At 52.8% G+C, this 21,905-nt stretch overlaps 1 protein-coding gene across 1 annotated transcript; it reads right to left on the bottom strand.

Annotated features, from left to right (window-relative positions):
• Positions 1-6,203: 6,203 nt before the first annotated feature.
• On the bottom strand, positions 6,204-15,314 carry DLL1 (delta like canonical Notch ligand 1). Its single transcript, XM_075043332.1, has 11 exons — positions 14,258-15,314; positions 13,666-13,977; positions 13,352-13,412; positions 12,815-13,072; positions 10,303-10,363; positions 9,698-9,828; positions 9,385-9,554; positions 9,037-9,253; positions 7,527-8,319; positions 7,291-7,405; positions 6,204-6,898 (listed from the first exon to the last, which is right to left on the bottom strand). Exons 1-11 carry the CDS (start codon positions 14,315-14,317, stop codon positions 6,893-6,895), a joined length of 2,184 nt encoding a protein of 727 aa, XP_074899433.1. The 5' UTR covers positions 14,318-15,314; the 3' UTR covers positions 6,204-6,892.
• Positions 15,315-21,905: the final 6,591 nt, after the last annotated feature.

The following is a 21,905-nucleotide window of genomic DNA, read 5'->3' as shown; positions in this document are numbered from 1 at the left end:
TTTTTGCTTAATAAATATCTGTCAAATCTGTTTCATGCTTATTCACAGTTTAAACATTGAGATTTGTAGTGGTTTCCTACCACCGTTAGATAATGTTTTTCAACTGAAAGCCACTGTTTTCATTTAGGACTGTTGAAGTTGTGGCAACATTTCTGTTAGTCTTGGGGTTTATAACATTGTTTTAGTAAAAAGCATGCATGGGGTTGGATTTAGGAGAACATTGTTTCTTTAATACAGATAGATAAAGAAAGCAGTGTATTGTATTTATCAAAAGGAAATGTCAGCAGAACTTTATAGTCTGGTAATTAGATAACACAGATAAGTCTGCTGAGTTTGTGTGCTCACAACTGCCATTCCAGATAACACTTCCTGAAGTCAATTAGAAGAACTTACACAACATTATACATTTTTCACGGTTCCTTTCTTTAAACTGATACAGAAGGAAAGCGAGAAATTTAAGATACAGGCTATGACAAGCACAATGCGTAGTCATTCCATGTTAGTTTTTTGCTCTGAACAATCCCGCTCACTTTGAGCAAAAGCACCGGGCATCTGACTTTTCCAAAGACGCCCGCAATCACGGCAGCAGCAGCTGTGCCAAACCGTCACCACTGCGGGGCAACGGAGAATTCCACGGGCCCTTTGATTCAAACCAAGGTAAAACCAGACCGAAGCGAGGGGCTTACATTTTTCAGACAGGTGGCCTTTGTAAACACTCGCGTTTGCATATACAGAAAACCTCGCAAAGGAAAATCTCTTAATGCCTTGAAAAGGAAAGCACACAAGTAATAGCCAAATTATCTTGGATGTGGAACATGGATCCAAATGTTGGAGGCCTGATTCTCCTCCGTACTGTTTTTATTTTAACTGTAGATGTGGTATTTTGACTCCATGCCTGTTGAAAACATTCTGAAGAGGTTTAATTTATTTATATTAATGGTAAAGTATTAGCCTTTTATGTTAGGAGTTCGTATCTCATAATGCTTTGTGCCCTATGTAATTAGTTGTTCTTGAGGACACCAGTTTTTCCTTGTGCAGGTTACCATTAGAAGTATTTTCTGACATATAACCAAATCCTGCAGTTTGCTTGTGTTAAATACAACCTTCCTCAGACCACTAAAGTGCTGCTTAGGGCCAGAAAATGAGATGAGAGGGAGAACATATCCTTAAAGATGTTCCCATTCTAAAGCAAAATCAAAAGTTAAATATACAGCTTTTTAATGAGATAGAATTCCCAGATCAACTCTACTTTGGGGGAAAGGAAAGGCGGGGGGGGGGGGGCACGGACGACATTTTCAGCTGATTTGCTGTCTGCCGGGAAGGACTTACTTGTCATTTTGCTATCTTGCTTCACGAAGAAAGTGAAACTCATAAGAGAGTTTTTCAAGAGGGCATTTCAGTTTACCATAGCTAAAAAAGAGTTTCCCCACTGAAAATCTCTTTCATAAAAATATTTACTTCAAAGTGTTGTGGAAAAACATCATTTTCTGCTAGGTAAAAATTCTGATTAGAAATGATCAGCAACTGCCTCCAGTGTGAACATCTTGGCAGTGGGGGGAGCTGGGTGCTGGAAGGGCTCTGCAGCTCACGTCCTCCCCCACTAAGGGCTGGTCAGAATTGCCTGTCTGTTCTGTCCTTTCCCACAGAAAGTGCTGTCCTCACAAAGTTCCAGTTTCATGTTACGAAAGAGAACACAGGACATCCCCGTCCTGATCCTTTCTCCTGCTCAGCCTTCAGCACCCTGGGAAATTACCCCGTGGAGATAGATGCCCTAACTAGCAGTTCTGAGCCCACACAGCTGTAAGTGCTCGAGCCTTGTCCAAACAGCCAGGTATTTTCTGAATTATACCTGCATCTTTATAGCCCAGCAGACATGCTCTGGAGAACACAGTGGTATAAAGTTGCTTTTACTAGCACGGCTTAGAGAAATAAACAAGGGAAGGGGAGGGAAGGTATCTGCGCTGATGTACATCACCTTTCTTTCAGTGGAGCTGCATCCACACTGGCCGTTCAGCTAGTCTAGTTTTATACCATGAAAAAAATCACCCTAGTCATATATAACCCATGCACAGAGCAGGCTTTAAAGTACGCAATGTGACTTTATATAGTTGCCCCTAGTAGATGACGTGAGTCTGCACTGATCCTCACCGTTACCCCCACAGCTGTATCATTGCATTGTGACAGAAGTCCCTGCCGTGCTTTTGCCCCCGCAGTTAGCATTGTCCTAGGCTGTTCCTAGGCACAAAGCAGGAGCCGTTCCCCACAGGCAGCGTGGATGTAAGCAGTCCGTTTGGGAAAGTAAGGCACTTTAACACTATGGATACAGACCGATCCACACCGGCTGGCTGCAGGGCCAGAGACCAGCCCTAGCAGTGTTGAATTTATTGGTGCAGGAGATGAAGCTTGTGCTGGTTTTGGCCACAGCAGCAGGAGAAAAGTCCAGGGTTGTTTCTTCCTAAGAAAAAACAGCCAACCTGTCACAAGGATGCTGTGACCTCCAGCCCCATCTCACCCACCTCCCTGCCCCGCTAACCAGGCAGCACCCCCCGCACAGCAGCGGGTCTGTCATCCACCTCTTCCTCACCACGAGCAGCAAGCTCAGCCGTCACATTTTCACAACAGTAGGCCCCATGTTTCATCTGAAAATCTGTCTCGTAGTGCACATTGGGTCTTTTCCAGCCAGGCTCGTGATTTCTCTCACTTGCATAGTAGGTAGCAGAGACACAGGCAGACAGCCAGGTCTTATCAGCCAGGTGAAAGAAGTGGCTCCTGAGGAGGGAAGGGAATGGAGAGGCTCCCCATTTGGCTGGCACAAGTAGATGTCAGGCACCATTAAGAGATTGGTACTCAGTTTGGGATTTGGCCTAGAAGTAGTTCTCAGGTCATTTTCTTTGAAATAGATGTCTTTGGATGCTAGGCCATAACAGTAGGGAGGTTTCCCAGGGTCTGCCATTGAAGAATTCCTGCCTGTATCATCTCCGCAGCTTTCCTCCTTATCCCTCATAGTCCCAAGCCGAGTTGAATCTGTATCTCTACCTGCAAAACGGTTTTGCTGGAAGAGAGCCTGCTACAGACCTTGATGGCAGGTGCTGATCTCTGAGAGGAGGCTGATGGCGCTGTGGCCCCTCACGTTAAGACTACAATGCATGGGATCCTTCCTGGCCCGTGGGCACACAGCTGCATCACGTTCCCCCCCTGCATACACTTAGACCACCGCAGCTGCCTCCCTGCCCCCCCCGCCAGTTTGTCTCCTTTGCTGCTGCCAGCGCAGGGTTTGCGTATCCTCCCTGAGATGACGGATGTTTCAATTGTGATCGGGGTCTTTATTCCATGCAAGCATCTGAAAGGGCTTTGCAAAAATAGCTCGCCACCTCGCAGACAAGCAATCTGACATCCAGAGATAGGAAATAGCCTTACTCGCCTTGGAGGGTATTTTAACATTCCCCACCACCGTGGTATCCTCTCACGAGCACAAATGACCTTCTCCCTGTTAGCACAACCAGGAGGCCCCCATTTTCCTAAGGTCCTGGAAAGATTAAGCGACACGGGTCCAAGGTTGCACAGGAAGTCTGGAGGGAGCACTGGAAATAGAAGGGGGCCCTCCCGAGTCCCTCGGCAGCGCCTTGACCACAAGACCATCCTTCCTCTCCCAAGGTTACACATCAGGCCTGCGGTGGAGCCAGGAATAGTACCCAAGTTTCCTGACACCCAAGCCGTCCTCCTGCACTGTGTACAAAGTAAGCACAAACATCAATTTAAAGCAGTTTATAAACCCGCGTCTTGCAATTAAACCTGAGACGTGCTGTCTGAACCCAAAGCTTCCTACGTTTCGAAAGCCGTGACGCGCCTCACTTAAAAAGTCCCCTTCCACGAACAGGGCGGCTAATACCTCCCTGCAGCTCACCTCTCCTGCTGTTTCAGTGCCTCCGAGCTCCTGACACAACCCTGGCCGTGCCAGCCCTGCAAATGCCGCTGGCCACGGAGAAACAGGTTTGCGGGCGGAGGCGTGGGCTGAGGGCTGCCCTCGCCAGCCGCCCTCTTGAGACCCGCCACCAAAGGAGGCCCAAGCCCTCCCCGGCCGCTGCAGGGCGGAGGGGAGGAGGTGTTGCGGGCCGAGGTGGGGGGGCATGAAGGGATATCGCTGAAGCAACGGCCTGAGGAGGGACCCCAGGCCCCCCAAGGTCCTGGGACAGGGGGACAAGCCACCCCGGGGAGCTAGAGCTGGGTAGAGCGGCCGTGGGCCTTCATGCCCCCCACCCGCAGGGACAGGCGCTGCATCGGTACGTGCAGCTTTCCCCGGGGAGAGCCCGGGGATGGGCTGTGTCAGGAGGGGCACGGTGCCACGTGTCCCTCCAGCTCCTTGGAGCCTTTCCATCAATTTTAAACCGGCTTTGGATCAGGCCCTGAATTCTCAGCTGTCCCGGCTAAACGGCCTCCCCCGGGCAGGCTCTCCTCTCGTTTTAGCGTGAGGAGGCCTTTCGGGGACCTTCGCTGGGCCTTGCCCACCTTGCCACGCTTTTCCAGACCTTTACCCGACGTCATATTCAAGTAGCACTTGCTGTAGGTCTAAAGACCTGACGTAATAGAGGCACTCAGCCATCAATGACCGTCCGTTCGTTACTGCTGCTTCTACAGAAGCAGCATTAAGAGGGCCCAGCTGAGACCATGGCACTGTCTGTGCAAAGAGCAGTGCTTCGTAAGAGACAAGGCTGCTCCAAAAAGCTCGGGCAGAAGAGGAAATGGAGAGAAATAAAGTGATTTGCCCAAGGTTGAAGAGCAAATCAGCAACAGAGATGGCAATAAAACCTACCAAGGCTCGCTTGTTTGTCCAATCTGCGAGATTATGTTGCTCTGAACACCTGCTGCCATACGCACCGTCGTGCCTCATTTAATATATGATGCATTAACCGGTTATTGGCAGGTTGTTATGTTACTGCTTAGATTGAAAATGCTGTCCAGACCATCAATGACAGGCTGGTTTTTAATACATCGCTCTCCTCATGAACACTTCCCCTAAAAAGACACTTTGGGATGAATGAAGAGGATAACGCCGCCGGGTCACCTCATGAGAAGTGAGTCGGTAGATCTTGTCTAAGGTTTGGCTTAGCCAGAAGGTCTTAGAAAGGGACAAGCCCCTGCAGTCAGTGTGAGCTTCCCACTGACCTCACACCAACGTACGGTTCCAGTGGTTCAGGTACTTACGTCCCCTAAAACAAGGTTGAGCACGTATATACTTTAGAGTTATAGATCACCAGCTGCAATAATTGCTTGATTATATCTGCTAGCCCACTCTTTGTGTTTAGGATAGCATCCCTCTCCCCTGAAGCGAATGGGAACAGAGGAGTTTCATCGGCTGCCTGAAGCTGCGGGAGGCGGCCCACAACGATTGGGGTTCAGCTTTAATGAAGCAAAAAGGAAATTATTTCCTAGATTTTCCTTTTTTTTCCAAAAGTGGAAGAACACGTTGCCTGTTTCTGAAGGGCCTCTGCTAATTAACATGCAGCACAACCTGAAGGAGAGCTAGTTAGGGCAAAATAAAGGGGGGAAATTGCCTGAGTGTTGGGGGCCAAGACAGGGGACGGGAACACACCCTGTCCCAATATGAAGGCAGCAGACACCGGGGCAGAGCAAAAACCAAAGATGCAACTAATACTTCAGACAGGTATCATAACCAGGAGAGCTGTGGCCACCAGTCAATCCAGTGTCACCTGTTCCTGGAGAGGGAAGGGCCACTCCCCGGGCAGGTGGGACTGGGGGACCATCACTGGCGTGCCCTGGGAGTCCCAAACTCCCCTGGACTCCAGGCCAGCGTTTGGGGTTCCGAGAAGCGAAGAGCTGAGTCACGACAAGCCCCGCATCTGGGTTGCGACAGAGCATGCTCATGTTGCTCTTCCTCGGGAAGTGATGCCGTGTGTGGTTATATATACACGGCCCCGCATGACTGAGCAAACATTACTCAAGGTTTTGACAGACATTCACCTTTGGGGTAAGAGTGAGCACAACCGTAGGGTCAACAGTTCAGAAGGTTAGGAGGGGAAAGAGGGGGGTCCACACAGAACAAGTTGTACCCCAGTCTTTGTGGCAGGTCTCAGTCCTACCCCATCCACCCGTGAGTCTGCAGAAGCTTGTCAGATGCCTGGTTGCAAGGTTCAGTCAGCTTGTCATCAGTTATGGAATAAACGTAGCACTCTGGTTGTCATTAATAATATTTATTTTGGAAAAATATTTTAAAAATGAATTTCTTCATTAACAAAACGGTAAAAAAAACTCAAATAACATTTGCACAATATTCCATAAATACATTTATATACAAAAAAATATAGTCACATAGACCCGAAGTGCCTTTGTACATATTTACCAAAAAATTTAAATTATAAAAAAATGAACATCACAAAATACTCAAGCTTTACAATTATCATGAAAATATTTTTACAGATTCAAAAAAATAACACACTTTTTCTCACCTAGTAAAAACACATTTTAGTATCAAAAAAGACAATAAAGGCAGTGTTTGTGTCTCTAATTCAAGAAAAGACTGGCTCATAAGAATCCAAAATATACACTTCAGGCAGTGCATGCTTCTTATGTAGTAATTAAGTCCATTCATTTAAATATATATAGAAAAGCAACTGACCATAGTGCAATGATAAAATTCATAAAAGGCAGTGCAACAGTAATCCTTGAACACAGACCCTTGCCTGATGTCCATCTTGTTTCTTTATTTTGCAGTCACTTTGCTAACTTCAGTAGAGAACCAGCTCAAGCCTGAATTTAGTTTCTCAGCAGCAGTCAGTGAAGGAATCTATCTCCCATTCCTCTCTCAGCAGCATTCATCGGGGCGCGTCTCCTCTGAAATTGTTCTGAACAACCACCTTGCCATATCTCTTCTGGTTTACACCTGGTGAGAGAAAACACAAGCAGAGATCAGGAGAGGTTAATGGAAAGTAAGAAGAGGGCTGTAAGGCTGCAGAGGGTCGGGCCACTGTCTTTTATGTCGGGCAAGAACAGCCTCTGCATGAAGCACGCTAAGGGGTAGGTCAGCAGACTACAACCACACTATCACTATACCCTTGCCTGCAAAGTCATCATACCCATAGCCCCCACAGCAGCAAGTCACTCAGCTTGTTTTTACAACATCCACAGCGTGACAGACTCGAGCTGGCTGGATTTCAACAGGTACAAATGGCTGTGGCACCACGGAAGAGAGTTCAGCTGCCCTGAGGTGTGTTCAGTGTGGGTTGCGCACCGAGAATTTTCTTCGCTGTTCCAACCACCAGGCAGTATACTAACCTCAGTTGCTATGATGCACTCATCTTTCTCTTCTGATATGACATACACCGACTGGTACTTTGTGTCCTTTGAAGTGGAATATACTGAATCTGGTCGTTTTCTTTCAGAAGTATCACTATTGAAGACAAAAAGAGACAACACAGGTCAGATGGCTGTTGCTTAACACTACCTATGAGACACAGCCCCCGCCCCCCTTCAAAGTCAAGCTGCCCCCCACGCTCAGATGTGAGAGATACCTCTTTAGTTGTACTGCACATTTCTCCTCTGCCTCTGAATCATACGTTTCACACTTGGCTTCACATTTGCTGTGCTCCTCTTTAACAGAGTCCTCGTTCTTGAGTTCATGCACCAAATTGTAATCCACTGATGGGTATCTGACTTTGTAGCCATTTTTATCGGAGTTATCGCTGTGAAAGTCTACTTTCTTATTTGTGTTTTTAATCTGAGTGGCACCAATGACACTTATGGAAATGTCCTTCTCGCGCTGGCAGTTCGCCAGGTTGTTCATGGTCTCAGTCTCGCTCCTGCAGGCGTCAGGCTGGTGGTGCCTCTTCTGCACTCTGAGCCTGACGCAGACGACCACAGCAGCACACCCCAGCAGCAGCATGAGGACCAGAATAATCCCGGCGCAGACGGCGATCCAGGGGAACTGGGCGTTCTGGCCTTCCGTGTACTTCTCGGTGAAGTCGACGATGACCGGTCCCTGAGGCGGCTCGGGGAGCAAAAATTGGCAGTTGAGCCCACCGTAACCCCGGGCGCACTCACAGACGTAGCGGTTGTTTCTTTCGTGGCAGGTGGCCCCGTTGTGGCAGGGGTTGTGTTCGCATCTGCTCACCGGGGTGCTGCAGTTCTTCCCGTTGTATCCCGGGGGGCAGGTGCAGGAATAGTCATTGACGCCATCCTGGCAGGTCCCTCCGTTGACACAGGGAAAGGAGGCGCAGTCGTCCACGTTATCATCACAGTGTCTCCCGGTGAAGCCAGCCTGGCACTGGCATATGTAGGAGTTCCCCAGATCGACACACTGGGCTCCTGCAAGACATCAAGGGGGACGGGCACTGAGTGGTGGGCAGCCAGACCCGACAGCCTCCCACCTGCTGCTCTCGGGGCGACCATCACAACCAGCAGCTGAGAAAAGCTCTCTTTCCCAGAGGTTAGCTCAACCTTTGCCGAGTCTGATCCACCATAAAAAGTACAGGGTTTTTTTAAGGAAGATATTTGTTAACCAGACCTGTTTTTCATTCTCCATCCTATTCCCTTTATAACATTTCACTCAGCTTGGACAACAAAGCTAGTCCAGATCAGGTTAACACCACGATCTTACGTTACAGAGTTGGAGTGGCAATGAATGAGGAGGACTGCAGTAAAGAAAGTCTCCACTGGTTTAATCAAAACAGGAGGATTACTGTTACTAGATGACAAGTAATAATATTTAGCACTTGTGTGGCATTTTGCAGCCACAGACCTCAAAGAGCCTTTGCAAAACATTTGCAAGTATAACCCTCCACATTCTTATGCACGAAGCTTCAGGCCAAGTTACCTGGCTATCGTCACCCCTTGAGAAAATGCACCCTACAGCATGGCCCGAACCACACCATTACTTTTTAAGTATAGTTCCTCCACCAAGACAACTACTGACATGACATGGACCATGATTGATCAGTGGGCCTTGTTATGAACTCCAGACCAGAAGGCAAAGTAACTGGATGGTCTCCTTTTAGAAGGTCACTGTAGCATGTTTGGCCTTACCATTAGCACAAGGGCTGGAACTGCAGTAATCGATTTTCTTTTCACAGTTGAACCCAGAATAACCCAGTGGGCAGCGGCAGCTGTATCCCCCATCAGGGTTGTCGGTGCATCGCCCACCATTGAAGCATGGTCCATCAGCACAAGTCATTGCACTCAGCTCACAGTTTTTACCGTAGAAGCCCGGGGGGCAGGTACAGGAATAACTGTTCTCAAGATCCTGGGGGGAAGAAATGGTCAAAATATTTAGCTGAAGTTGCTTTGAAATCCAAGAAGTGATTATGAAAATCAGTAAGACTGACATTAACTCCTCCCTTGGGGTTCCAGGTGGCACAAGCAACTCAAACTTACAGTGCAGCTTCCACCATTCTTGCAAGGGTTGGCATCACATTCATTGATTTCAATCTCGCAGTTGGAGCCTGTGTACCCAGGTCGGCAAGAACAAGTGTAGCTCCCCTGACCAGTGTTGGTGCATGTGGCACCATTCTTGCAGGGCTTGTGGTGGGTGCAGTAGTTCAGGTCTGTAAAAGATTTTTATTTTTTTTTAAAAAAAAGGGCAGTCAAGACGCTACTTTGCAAGGCTTGCATGGGGTGGGTGAGCTGAATATAGCTGCTTGCTTTCTGCATTTTAAAACAGACACTCAGGCAAGGGCTGAGAACTCACCCTGGTTGCAGAAAAGGCCACCCCAGCCTTCCTGACAGTTGCACTGCCACGGCTGCTGACAGGTACCATGAAGGCAGCCTGGGTATCGGATGCACTCATCACAATATCGCCCCTGCCAACCCACTCTGCATCTGAAAAAAAAAAAAAAAAAAAAAATTCTCATCAGATTTAGACTTCTCACAGTTGGAAGCCCTATCACAAACTCTGCAAACACACTGATGCCAGGGATCAAGTTTCCTAAAAGCCCTCAGTGATCCTTCATGTGAGAAAGTCGCCAAGTCCAACCACAGCATCAGCTTTCATGGGTCCCAGCTATTTCTTCCACTTCCTTAGAGTGAGCCATGGTTCCAGGTAGTTAATTTGTTTACTGTAATAACAAACAGCCTTACACACAGCACTGTAAACTCATTAGGTTAATATTAATGGCACTGATGTTTGACTTGTAGATTAATACTTTGATCTGGCATCACCTGGATTTCTCAAATTACCATCTAATATGGAGAAAGTTATTTAAAGCGACCCTTCAAATGACCAATGGCTTACTTAACACCAAAGCATCAACGTTAAACACAAAGAAGGCAGCAGGAGGGGAGTGGAAAACTTACTTGCATTCCCCAGGTTTGTCGCAAAAGCCATGTTGCTCATCGCATCCAGGCAAACAAATCGCTGTAAACAAACCAAGCAGGGAGAGACATCAGCACCAGGGTGGAACGCCTCCCTTTTACAAGTCCAGTCCCGAGAGCACCTTGCGGGTGGGGAGTGAGCCCCTTTTACTAGGTCAAGGCAGTTAAGCGCAGCTGAGTTAATCTCTGGAGTCTGCAGGAGTATTGATCTCGCCCCGTAACTGGGCACTTTACTTATCGCCGGGGATGAGCATTCTTCTTAATACAGTTGCACACAGACAAAAGAGGACTCACAATTGCTCCCTTCCCCACAGCCCCTCACCCCCCTTCCCTTCCCAGTGAGGGTCAGAAGTCCTTTTTTCCAATTCTATGCACACAGCTCCACCTCTTAATATCCCCCGAAAGTGTGTGTGCAGATAAGAGTGGACAGCTGGTGTGCAGGGTGCCAGTGCAAGACAGCTGCTCTATTGTCTATTCTCTCCCAGCAGCTGCCCCACTGCAACAATACCCCGGCCCCGGAGCCAATGGGGCCGGCGGCCGGCGGCCGGGCAGCCTATCCCTGCCCACAGCTAATCTATGGCACGCGCGTGATTTCGCTGCAAAAAAACTTTTTTTTTTTTCTTATTCAAATAAATAAGTCTAAAGTTCTTCCTCCCTCCTTCTCCCCCCCTCCGCCCCGCTCCGAAAAGGGGCAGGCGGGTGGGTGCAGCCCTGGTAAAAGAGGTAAGCGGGCCAGCGGGAGGGAGGATGAGGGAAGGGAAAAAAGGGACTTCTGCTCATTACTTTGCCTGGTTATGGAACTCATTAAGCAGGCACTGCAAAGTTTTAATTCAACAAAGCCAGCCAGAGACAATGGCATGCGAGGGGAAGGGGGGGAAGAAAAAGAAAGAAAGAATCGGCGCTGATAATCAGATCGCCTCCAAGTTGGAAAGAATGGAGCTGGGGGCAAGGCGACGGGAAGCAATCTGCGACTGGCAGCTCCGCTCGCTAACGGCAAAACATTCTTTTTGCATGCACACATAAACACATCTCCCCTGCCTAGTAGGTTTGCGTTGCTGTTATAAGCTGGGTTTTTTCGAGAGGGAAAGCAGAGGGAAAAGCATATGTAACGAGTCAAGACAGACGGACAGCCTTCTACTTTGCTATGGGAAGAGAAGCGATGTACAGGCATCCAAAAGTGCTGACAGCCCTGAAAGAGCTCATTATCAAAATGCTTCCTTTTTCCCCACCCCTTCACACAACTGGGCTAGGCACTTTTGATCATGGGAAAGGTTGTAGTTCCTGTTTAAAACACTATCAAAGGAAATGCGAGCCCCTCTGCCTGCTGTTTATTGTGCAACGTTGTGCCATGAGCTGCTAAAAGCATCCTAGCAGTCACTAACAGTGTGAGTAATCAATCTGGGCTTGTTTGATAGCAGCTCAGCTGAGACCACAGTGCAGGTGGGCTTTAAGAAAAACAAAAACACAGCTAGAAGAAAACCGAGAGGCTGCTTTACAGCCTGTAACTGTTTTCTCCCTGCCTGCCTGGCCCTTTGATGACTGGAGAGGAGCACTCACTCAGTACGTCATCTGCCAGTGTACTTCAGAGCCGTGTATACACACAAACAGAGAATGCCATCACATGCTGCAGCAGGAGCTCTGTGTGCATGTTTGGGTGTACACCGCTGCGTCTCTACAAAGGGCGGCGATCCTGTACAAAGCTGCAGGTATCTGACATCCCTGGCTATCCTCTTTGTGATCTGCTTACTGCCCCAGCTTTTCCTGCTGTATCAACACCCCGCATTCCTCAACAACTTCAAGCTCAGGCATACTTTAAAAGTCACGTCCCTCGCTACTTTACTAGTAGTAACAACCATGGCAATGGCACAGAAAAGAGATGCGGAAGAAGCTGAATGCGGCTTCAGGTGCAACAGTCTCTGTTAGTGGCAGTTTGTGAGTGCCTCAAATGAGAAATGTATGGTCTAGAGGCCACAGAAAGCATCTTGGACCTCCCAACACTTTTCTCAACACAAAGCATCAGACATCAGACCATGACAAGCCTGCCAACAGGCCGGCTGTGTGGATGTTGCCACAGCCTAGCTGCCTCTCCTGAAGCCATGTACCCTGCAAGATGATGATACCGATGTACCATGGTTGAAGCGGTGGCTAGGTATACAAAGTAGTCCTGACATATTTTAATAAATCCTCAAGCAACTGCTGAACATTTTGCTATCAGATTTGATGCCTACAGCAAATGAGGAAGAGTGTAATGTTGGCACTGACATTTTTATTAGCTTGAGAAGGGGCTGTCTGCATTAACATTCTGTGGCAATGCTGAGGACCTCCCGTCCCTCGCACCAGTAAAGCCCATACACAGCACCAGACCTCCACCCACCATTGCTTGGTTTCCCCTCTCCCGTGGGGCCTGATGTCAAAGAAACCACCCCCACCCCACAAGAGCTCAGGGGACACAGCTGCAACCAGCACCCAGGGAGACAAGAAGGTGGACACTCACGCTCAGTGCAGTACTGGCCTTTCCAGCCCGGGTTGCAGACTTTCTCGCCACGCTCTCCGCAAGTGAAGTGACCAAAGGCATCGTCCCGGGGGCGGCAGAAGACAGAGCAGCCTTCTCCGTAGTAGTGCTCATCGCACACAAAGCGATAGGAGTACTTGAGGTCGGTGCGGCCGCTGCTGTGCAGGTCCTGGGACCACTCTTCACCCACCGCCAAGTGCCTCTGGGTGGCCAGGCGGCTGATGAGGCGCTCAGGGTTTTCTGTGTGAAAGCGGAGAGGAGAGGCGTGATTAGGGAGCCCGAAGTGGGCAGGGGTGTAGGAAGATGCTCAGCTGGGGGCTGGGGGGGGCAGAGCTGGTCTCAGCAGAGGCAGGAAGGATAGCGCCGTGAGCCAACAGGTTGGCCTTTCTACCCGTGGTCTCCCGAAGAAGAGCAGGGATGGGACGGGGGGGGAATGTGCTGCACACTGCAGAGAGAGGGGCTGAGTGGGGCTGCCAGGCTGGGATTATTCTGGGGAAGAGTCTGTTTTGGGACAGTTACCTGTGGTGAGGTCGTCAGGAGAGTCCGTATGCAGAGCCTCAATGATGAGCGAGAAGGTGCCCTGGGGAAAGAAGAAGCAGAGACAACCCACCGGGAGAGCGTGAGAGCCGGCAGGACCAGGGGAGCAGCTCGTGGAGTTATCGCTCCCAGACAACCCCTGGGGGGGGGATCGGTGGCCCCTTGGAAAGGCGTTCACCCAGCTGGGGTGGCCGGGGTGGGTGGGATGGGATGGGATGGGATGGGATAGGGTGGGATGGGGTGGGATGGGGTAGGATGGGGTGGGATGGGGTGGGGGCCGCTCCCCCCTCACTTACGGGCCAGGTGAAGCCGAAGGGGAAGCGGATGGGGTTGCTGAAGGCGGGGTCGGCGCCGCCCGCCCCGTCGGGGACGCTGAAGGAGTTGGCACCGAGGACGGGGGTGATGGCGCTGCCGTAGGTGCAGGGGGGCTCGGGGGAGACGCTGGCCTGGTAGTGCTTGAGGCAGACGCGGAAGAAGGTCTTGCAGTCGCACTGCTGCAGCCCGCCGCCGCCGGGGCCCCCCCCGCGGCAGCAGTTGCGGTTGCTGAGCAGCCCCTTCTTATTGACAAACTCCTGCAGCTTCAGCTCGAAGACCCCGGAGCAGCCGACCTGCGAGGCGGGGACAGCGGCCGTCAGCCCGCCGAGCGGCCCCCCCACCACCGCTCCAAACCCCCCCCGCCCCCGGCCCGACCCCAGCCCCGCCGGCCATCCGCGGGGCTGACACCCCCCCAGCCTCCCTCCCCGCTTCTCCCGGGGCTGACACCCCCTCCCCGCTTCTCCCGGGGCTGACACCCCCTCCCCGGCACCCTCCCACACACCCCCCGGTGCAGGGACCGCCGCAGATATTTCTGCCCACCGTGTGTGGCCCCCCCCCCCCCCCAGCACTTACCTGGCAGCGGCTCAGCAGCACCGAGAGGAGGGCGAGCGTCAGCACGAACCGACCTCCCATTTTGGAGGGGCAGCTCTGGTGCCCTCGCTTTCCTCCCCCTTGTCTTCTCGTCGGAGGGGAAAGGGGAAAGTCTCTCGGGGGAAGGGAAAAACGCAGCGGCCAAAGCCGCTCGGCCCGGCAGAGCTGGAAGGGTTAGTGTCACGGTCTCCTTCTTTCAGGAGTGTCTCTGACTTTTTTTTTTTTTTGCCCCTCTGTCGATACCTCTAGGTGTAGCCTGTCGGCGACTGACAGCTCTTTCGGATGGCAAAAGAAAAAGAAAGGGAAAAAAAATTTAAAAAAAAAAAAAAAAGGTTAAGATTAATCTGCTAAACTCTTTTTCTTTCCCAATCCACGGTGCTCCTCCTTTCCTCCAGGAAGAAAAAAATAAAAAAATAAAAATAAAAAAAATAAAGGCAACTTAATTCCCAACAGAGGCAGAGAAAAGGCTTCCCAAGGAAGATTAAAAATCGGCGATCTGGAAATCCCTGCAGAGGCAGCGGCGGACGCGGCGATAATTCCCGGTGCGGTGAGATGCGGGAGCGGCTCTGCGCGGCTCTGCGCGGCTGCGCTCGCCCTGCGCACGTCGGGGCCGGTGGGTGTCAGACGGCAGCGGCGGCGGGCAGGTCACGTCGGAGCCTTGATCCCCTTTTTTTCCTTTTTTTTTTTTTTTTTTTTTTTTTTTTTGCAAAAGAAGCGAAGCTCTCTTTCCTTGTCGTGGGCTTACTTTTGTTTTGAGAGGAATCCCAGCCAAGAAAAATAAGCTCGTGTCCCAATAGCGGCGCACTGAGCGTGTCCGGGTGTGCTCCTACGGGGGAGGGAAGGGGGGGGGTGCCTGCTCTGCTCTGCTCTGCTCTGCTCTGCCCTGCTCTGCTCTGTGCCGCGGCTCGGCGGCTCTCTCCGAGGGTGAAGCGCTAAGGATCTGCCTCTCCTTGGGCGCCTGCCTCCCTTATATCCCGCCGGCCGCCTGCATGCCTAATGAGATGCAAATGAGCAGCCCCCCAATCTGGCTAGAGCTGTCACAAAGGAGCCACTTTTCCAAACCCTCCTCTCAATGGATCGCCAAATGGTCAGTGAGCTGTAAAATGTGCAACCCTCCTCCCCCTCCCCTCCGCGCTCACAAAAACGTGCTCATTTACATTCCTGCAAATTTGGTAACCGCAAGAATCCCCCCTTCTGCTCCGGGGAGAGGGTAACACCCCCGCTGCACCGGCGAGAGCCAGCGCAACACGCTCCGGCGAGAAACCAACCCCGGGGCCGGCGGGTTGTAATTACCTCTTGAAATTGCAAAGCAACCGCCGTGCCCCCCAAAAAGTCACTCGGTGCTCCCGACCGCTTCCAAAGGGGCATCCTCGGCTTTAAAGGGACGAGGGAGGTGGGAGCCAGCGAGCCGCAACAAGGGGAATCTGATCCCTTGACGTTCACACCGCATTTCCCCTGGCATAACCGGGGTAATTTGGGGGGGGGGAATGATGATGAATTTGCGCGAACCGAGGCGGGGTTCGCCCGTCCCTCGGCTCCGCTCATAACGCCGGCGGAGGGAAAGGTGGGGAGGTCCCCGGGGGGTCCCGGCGGCGGAGGGGACCCACGGGAGGGACCCACGGAAGGGACCCGTCTGCGGGGCTCCGCGGGTCCCGTCCCCGCCACCACCGCTGCCGGAGAGAGCCACCCGCTCCGCCCGGGTCCCGCACCCCTCTATGATTATTATCATCATCCCCAGCAACCTCTCCCTCTCTCCCTCGCTTTTTTTTTCCTCCTTCAGCTTAGTAAAAAGTGAGTTTGGTGTGTGTCGTTCGCGTGGCTGTCATTAAGGCCGTTTGTTATTGTGTGAGGGCTGAATCAGTTAGCTCTTTGTGCTCTCAGCTGTATGGTAATGTAGACAGCACCTGCTCCCTGCACAATGCGAGGGAGAGAAAGAGCTCCCCTCGGCGCACGCTACTGCCTCTACAACAATGTCCGCACATTTTTTAAAGAAATCCCTTCCAGCACTTCCCCCCATCCGTAAAAAAAAAAAAAAAAAAAAAAAAAAAAAAAAAAAAACCCACACCACCACAACCCAACTTTACACCGACCGTCACCTTATTATTTTTGTACATATCCATTAGTCACTGGAACTTTTGTTTTGATCTTAAAAACATGGGAAGGAGTTTACTGGTGCGGTGAAAGAGGGGATAGAGATGATTACCGTTTGAGCAGTTTCTTAATGATGGATGGAAGCGGGGGATAAAAGTTGGAGGGCGACGCTGGCATGTCACTCGAAGCAGGGTTTTCCACTTTGTTCGGGCCCTCCGTTTAAACACCTTCGGTAGGCGCAGGCGGATTCATTAGGATGCAAGGTGTAACTGTCTCTGTAAATGTCATTTTAATTGTAACAGATCATTTCAGCACAGATTAAGCTTGTGTGCGAAAGGAGAGGATTTGGCTACAATAACCTCACTGTAGGTATGCCGTGCTAAAAGCCTTATTATGGCGACTTTATTGGGTTGAAACGTGCATTTGCATGGCAAAATGTGACTTTCATTGAAGCAGATGTCTTGATCACAAATTATCTTACAATGCGCTAGAAAAAAAAATCTTAAAGACTTCTTAAAGTAAAAGCATTGGGTAGTACCAATTAAAAGAAAATCACTAATGAGTTCATTCAGCCCAGCTCTTCTTGACTATTCGAGGACTGTAGCTGCCCACGTTCATTTACTGGGGGTTTGCGGCACCTGCCCCAAACGCCGGCAGGTACCCTCGGGACTTAAACACCCATCCAGACTTTTGCAACGTTTCGCCTCTCAACGCGTCTGTCCTTTACATCTAATTTTGCTCGAACGAGCCACCAACATCCAGGTACTCTTCTTCCCCCCTCTGCCCGCCCCTCGACGCTTAAGCGAAAGCTTAAATGTACAGGAATGTTTGGTGTTTGGGGTTGGGTGGGGGTTTTTTTTGATTCTTTGGTTGGGGTTTTTTTTTTCCCACCGCGGGGTTATATCTAGGCAGAGATCCCGAAGGCACCGTGCGAGGGTGCAGGGAACGCGGCCCGGGGGGGAGCGGAATGGGCCGCCCGCCCCCGCCGTGCCCAGCTTCTGCGGCGGGGAGCGGGGCGGGGGGGGGGGACGAGCCCCGCAGCAACGCCGGCTTTAACTGTACATTACTTTTGCCACCTAGCGTCAACATCTTTTCAAGTGGCTTGCCGCTGCTTCGTAAACTTTGCTGTGGCGTTATCCCCGGGGAAAGGCGGGGGGGGGGGAATATCACTTCGTATCGGGTTTACTAAGCGAGTGGGGCGGAGAGGGGGCGGGGGGGGAATATCTGTCTTGAAATTTGGGGGGGGAGCTCGTTCGGTGGAGGCGAGAAGTGATATATCAGCGCGGATCTTTTAATCCGCGAGAGATAGAAAGTTGGTCCATTAGCATCCCCTTGCTTAAAATACTGGAAATAAAAAGTTACACGCGCGAGGGCTTTAACCTAGCGATAGGGGAAAAAAAAAAAAAGACCCGAAAAAACTTGCCCCCAAATCCTTAACAACCCCCCTTCGGTACCGGGTATTTGTTAAATTGACGTGGCACAGATTTCTCGATTACCGCTGCTGAGCGTGACTGAAAGGCGCCGTGAGAGCCGGCAGGATCCTGCCCACGGCGCTCATTCTTCTCCGGCTTAATTTATGCCACGCGATTCTGTATTGGGGAAATCAAGCAGAAAGCTCCTTTTTCTGCTTTTTTCCCCCCTCTCCCTCTCTCTTTCAGATGCTGGGCTAACGGGGAGACTGTTTAACTTAAGTGTTTCTATAGGAGGCTGTTGTAGTTTAACTCCTGCCCACCAGTAGCTGAGGCGAACAAAGGAGGGACTCGAGGTCTAACTATTCATCCATTCTCTGCACTTTAATTTTCATTGATTTCGAAGACAAGGGGAGCCCTTAGGGATTCTCGCTGAAGGGGGATGACACGCCTTTAGACGCGATCAGCCCCCCAGCCAGCCATCTGCTCCCAACCAAATGGCGCTTTTTCGCTCCCAACCGCGTGTCTCCGCACCGCGCTCGCCCGCCGCCCCCCTCACCGCGCACCGCCACCGACCCCCGCCGCCGGGCACGGACGGACGGACGGACAGACGGACGGACGGACGGGACGGTCCCACCCGACGCTCTGCCCGGCCGTGCCCGGGACCACCCCCCCGCCCCCCGGGGCACGGTGACCCCGCACGGCCGGGACGCGGCCGGCGCGGCCCCGCTTGCCAGCGGCTTGCTGGTGTCGGGGGGGGGGATATCGTACTCTCCCTCCCTGCCCCTAATCAATCCCCATCCCGCAATGTCGTCCCCCCCCGCCCCGCTCCTGCCCCGGTGGGGATTTACGGTCCCACCGCGCAGCAGCGCGGCTGAGAGCTCCCCAGCAGCCGCGGCTTTTATTTCTAGACGAGCCAGATTATGGGAAAAAATGACTTAAAAAAAAGGGGGGGGGGGTCGTGGGGGCTCTGTTAATTAGGGCGACGCGTTGCCATCGCTGGCGCGCAACCCTGATTTTTCCCGGGACGGCGGGCTCCGGGCATATGGCGAACGGTGCGTCGGCGGAGGGCCGCGTACGTGTGGAGCTATGTGTAGCCGAGTGTGCATAATATTTTAATTAGGTCTATAGTCCCTACGGAGGTATGTGTGCGCGGCTGCCCCTCCGCCGCAGCCCTCCCCGCACGCCCCCTTCACCTGTCCCGTGTCCCCGCGTGTCCCCGTAGCCCCCCATCCCCGGGAGGGGAGGGCAAGCGGGACACGGCCGGCCCGGAGCTCCGGCTCCCCTGCCGTCCCCGGGCTCGGCGGTGTGAGCGGGGGTGCTGGCCATGCCCGGGACCCCGCCGCCGCCACCGCAGGGTGTCGTCCCCCCCGCGAGCCGAGGAGGGTGGGCGGTGGGGGGGGGGGGGCGCGGAGGTGCCGCCGGTGCCGGAGAGGGGCTCCGCCGCCCTTTGCCGTGTGCGGGGAGGGGGATTAAGAAGTTTAGCGTGTAGGTTAGCCCAAAGTTGCAAAGGCATGTGCTGATTAGAATAAGAAAGGGCAGTCGCGTGGCTCAGCTGGCACACAGCGAGGCCAGATGATAGATAAGCAGCTCTGGGCCTTCCCCCCCCCCCCCCCCCCAGCCCCCTTTTTCAAATCGCAAATCATCTGCTCCGGCCCTATCCTAGCCCCTCATTTTCATGACAATGGTTGTGTGTTTACCTGTGATCCTGGGACGGGGCATTCCTTTGTCTCCCGAGGAGATTACCGCAGCCAGCTGCTCTCCAACCCTTCCCTGGGCAAATCCCGAAGTGCCCCTATATGTGTTTTACTGATTGCACACGAGCAGAAAGCGAGCACCCCCCCCACACACACACACCCCCGTCCCGCTCCCCTGCCCTACTTGTTTGTTTGGGTTTGCTCCCTGGCTTGCTTCCGACGGGATTTTGCTTGTGGGAAACTACGAGGGATAAAATTGGTCACTCGTGTGCGTGAGCTGTCCCCGAAGTGGGAAAGGTGAAGGGCTGCGTACCCCTGCGAGGGCGACAACCGCCCCGGGGGGAGGAGGGGGGGGCAGAGCCGTGGGGAGCAGGCTGCCCTCGGGGCTCTCGGGGACGAGAGGACATCAGGGGCCCCGGGGGAAGGAGGCTTCCCCCCCCACCTTGCTCTCCCCCAGGCCCTTGGGCTCCCCACTGGTCCGAGACAGCACCTATCCCCCGAAACTTCCCGTGGGTGCTGCCTCCCCCACCCTACCAGTCTCTGCTCTGGGACACTGAGGTTCAAATGCTCTCACCACCCGTGTCCCTCTGGGGAGCAGCTCTGCCTCACTTTTGGGGAACTGGTGTCTTTGCCGCTCTTTAACTCCCAGGACACTCGGGACCTTCGCCACGCTAGAAACCATGGATTGTGTTTGTGCTAGCTGACCTTCTGAGGACCCTTCCAATCTGAAATATCCCGCAATCCTGAGATTTACCGCGCCCCAGCACCCCATCTGTCCCAACAGGCAAGCCCAGCGTAACCCCATGCAACGCTGAGGCCTGGCTTGTCTCCTGGCTTGTCTCGGCGGGGTGTCACAGAGCAATTGGGCTCAGATCAAGTACGTGGAGTAAAAAAAACGCATCGGCACTTCTCAGAAAAATGTTTGGCATTCCTGCTGCGAGATTTCGCTGGATGGCTGGAAAAATTCCCTTCTGCTACCAGCTTCAGTAGCAATATCCTCTGTGTTCACCAGTTTTCATAGGGAAAACCCTCTTCTCTTTTCCCCGGTTTTATTAATCATCACCTTAAGCCAAAACTCTAAATAGTAGCTGCAAACTACCACTCCGGACAGTAGCAGCATAGACCACTCTCCCCCCAGCATGGCGTGCTGCTGTACTGTACCGCGTTTCATGCCTGAAGGGTTTTTCTGTTCCCCCCCACAGCCTGCAGTCCCCTTTGCTCGGTGTGCACATCTTGTGCGCTGGCTGCAGCGCAAAACCTGCTGCTAATAAACTTGGCGGGGGGGGAGCAGTTTGATTGTACGTTTCCAGGGCTTTCCGAGCCACTTCCAATTTGCGTTGTTTTTCTTTCTTGCCACATCTACGTGCAGGGAAGGTGGGGAGGAGGAGGGAAGAAGAAGGGGGCAGAAACTCCTCTGCAGAAGGTGATTATGAGAAAGAGGATGAGTATGGACGGGGCGGGCCCGAGCTTTTGGAAACGCTCTCCCCTTTTCTGAGAGCATCTGCCCGGAGACGAACAGATGTGGGCACCTGCGGTGACAGGCCACATATGCTCCATCCTATTCACAGGCATTCAGACACGGCTACAATGGTGAGGCTTTGTGCACGCGGAGTCACCAAATATATTAATCTGTGCTCCCCAGAGCACCGCTCTGTTTAATTTTTCACCAGCGATAACATCTGATCTAATCCTCCCATCGGCTCCCCTGTGTCCCTCTCCCCCCCCCCAAAAAAAAAGATGTGAAGTTATTCAGGTCCCCACCTGTTGCCGGTGGAGCGGCAGCCAGGCTGTTAGCCCTACAGGCTGCCTGGCGGTGGGGTGCGCTCCAGGGAAACAGGGGTTCCCCCCTACCAAGGAAAGCAAAGCAAACTCGTTGTCGTCCCCCCCACTCCCCAAGCGGGCCATGTCCCGCCAGAGCCGCCCGCCAGCCTGCCGTGGGCCGCTTTGTTTCCCCAAGGCCATCGCCGCTCAGCAGGCCCCGCAGCCACAGGGCGACATAAATCTCCCACGTACGCCTGGGCTGGAGGGGGTGTGGGGGGGTGTTGAAGCAATTTCGGTGTGCGACGCTTTCATCTCCCCACGTCCCGTGTGTGTGTGTCGTCCCCCCCCGCCCCGCCTCGGCCCGGCTGGGTTTGTTCGGGGGCACAATGGCCCCTCCGGCCCCATTGTGGCCGTACAAAGCCGAGGGACACCAGGCCGCGGGAGGGGACAGCCGCGGCTCAAACCAGCCCGGCCCCCCCGCCGCCGCCGCTGATGCTGTCATGCGAAGGGGCCCGCTGCGGCCGGCTGGCTGTCCCCGGCAGGGACGGCGCTACCAGCGCCGGGGGAGAGGGAGAAGGGACGGCGACGGGCCTGAGGGGACGGCGACGGCCCCGGCCCCTCAGCTCCGACACCGGCCCCTCAGGCCCGGCCCCGCCCTGCCGCCCGGCGCAT

Source organism: Buteo buteo, chromosome 12, assembly GCF_964188355.1.
Source record: "Buteo buteo chromosome 12, bButBut1.hap1.1, whole genome shotgun sequence".
NCBI classification, from domain to species: Eukaryota; Metazoa; Chordata; class Aves; order Accipitriformes; family Accipitridae; genus Buteo; species Buteo buteo.
This window is presented reverse-complemented; position numbering and strand designations above follow the sequence as displayed.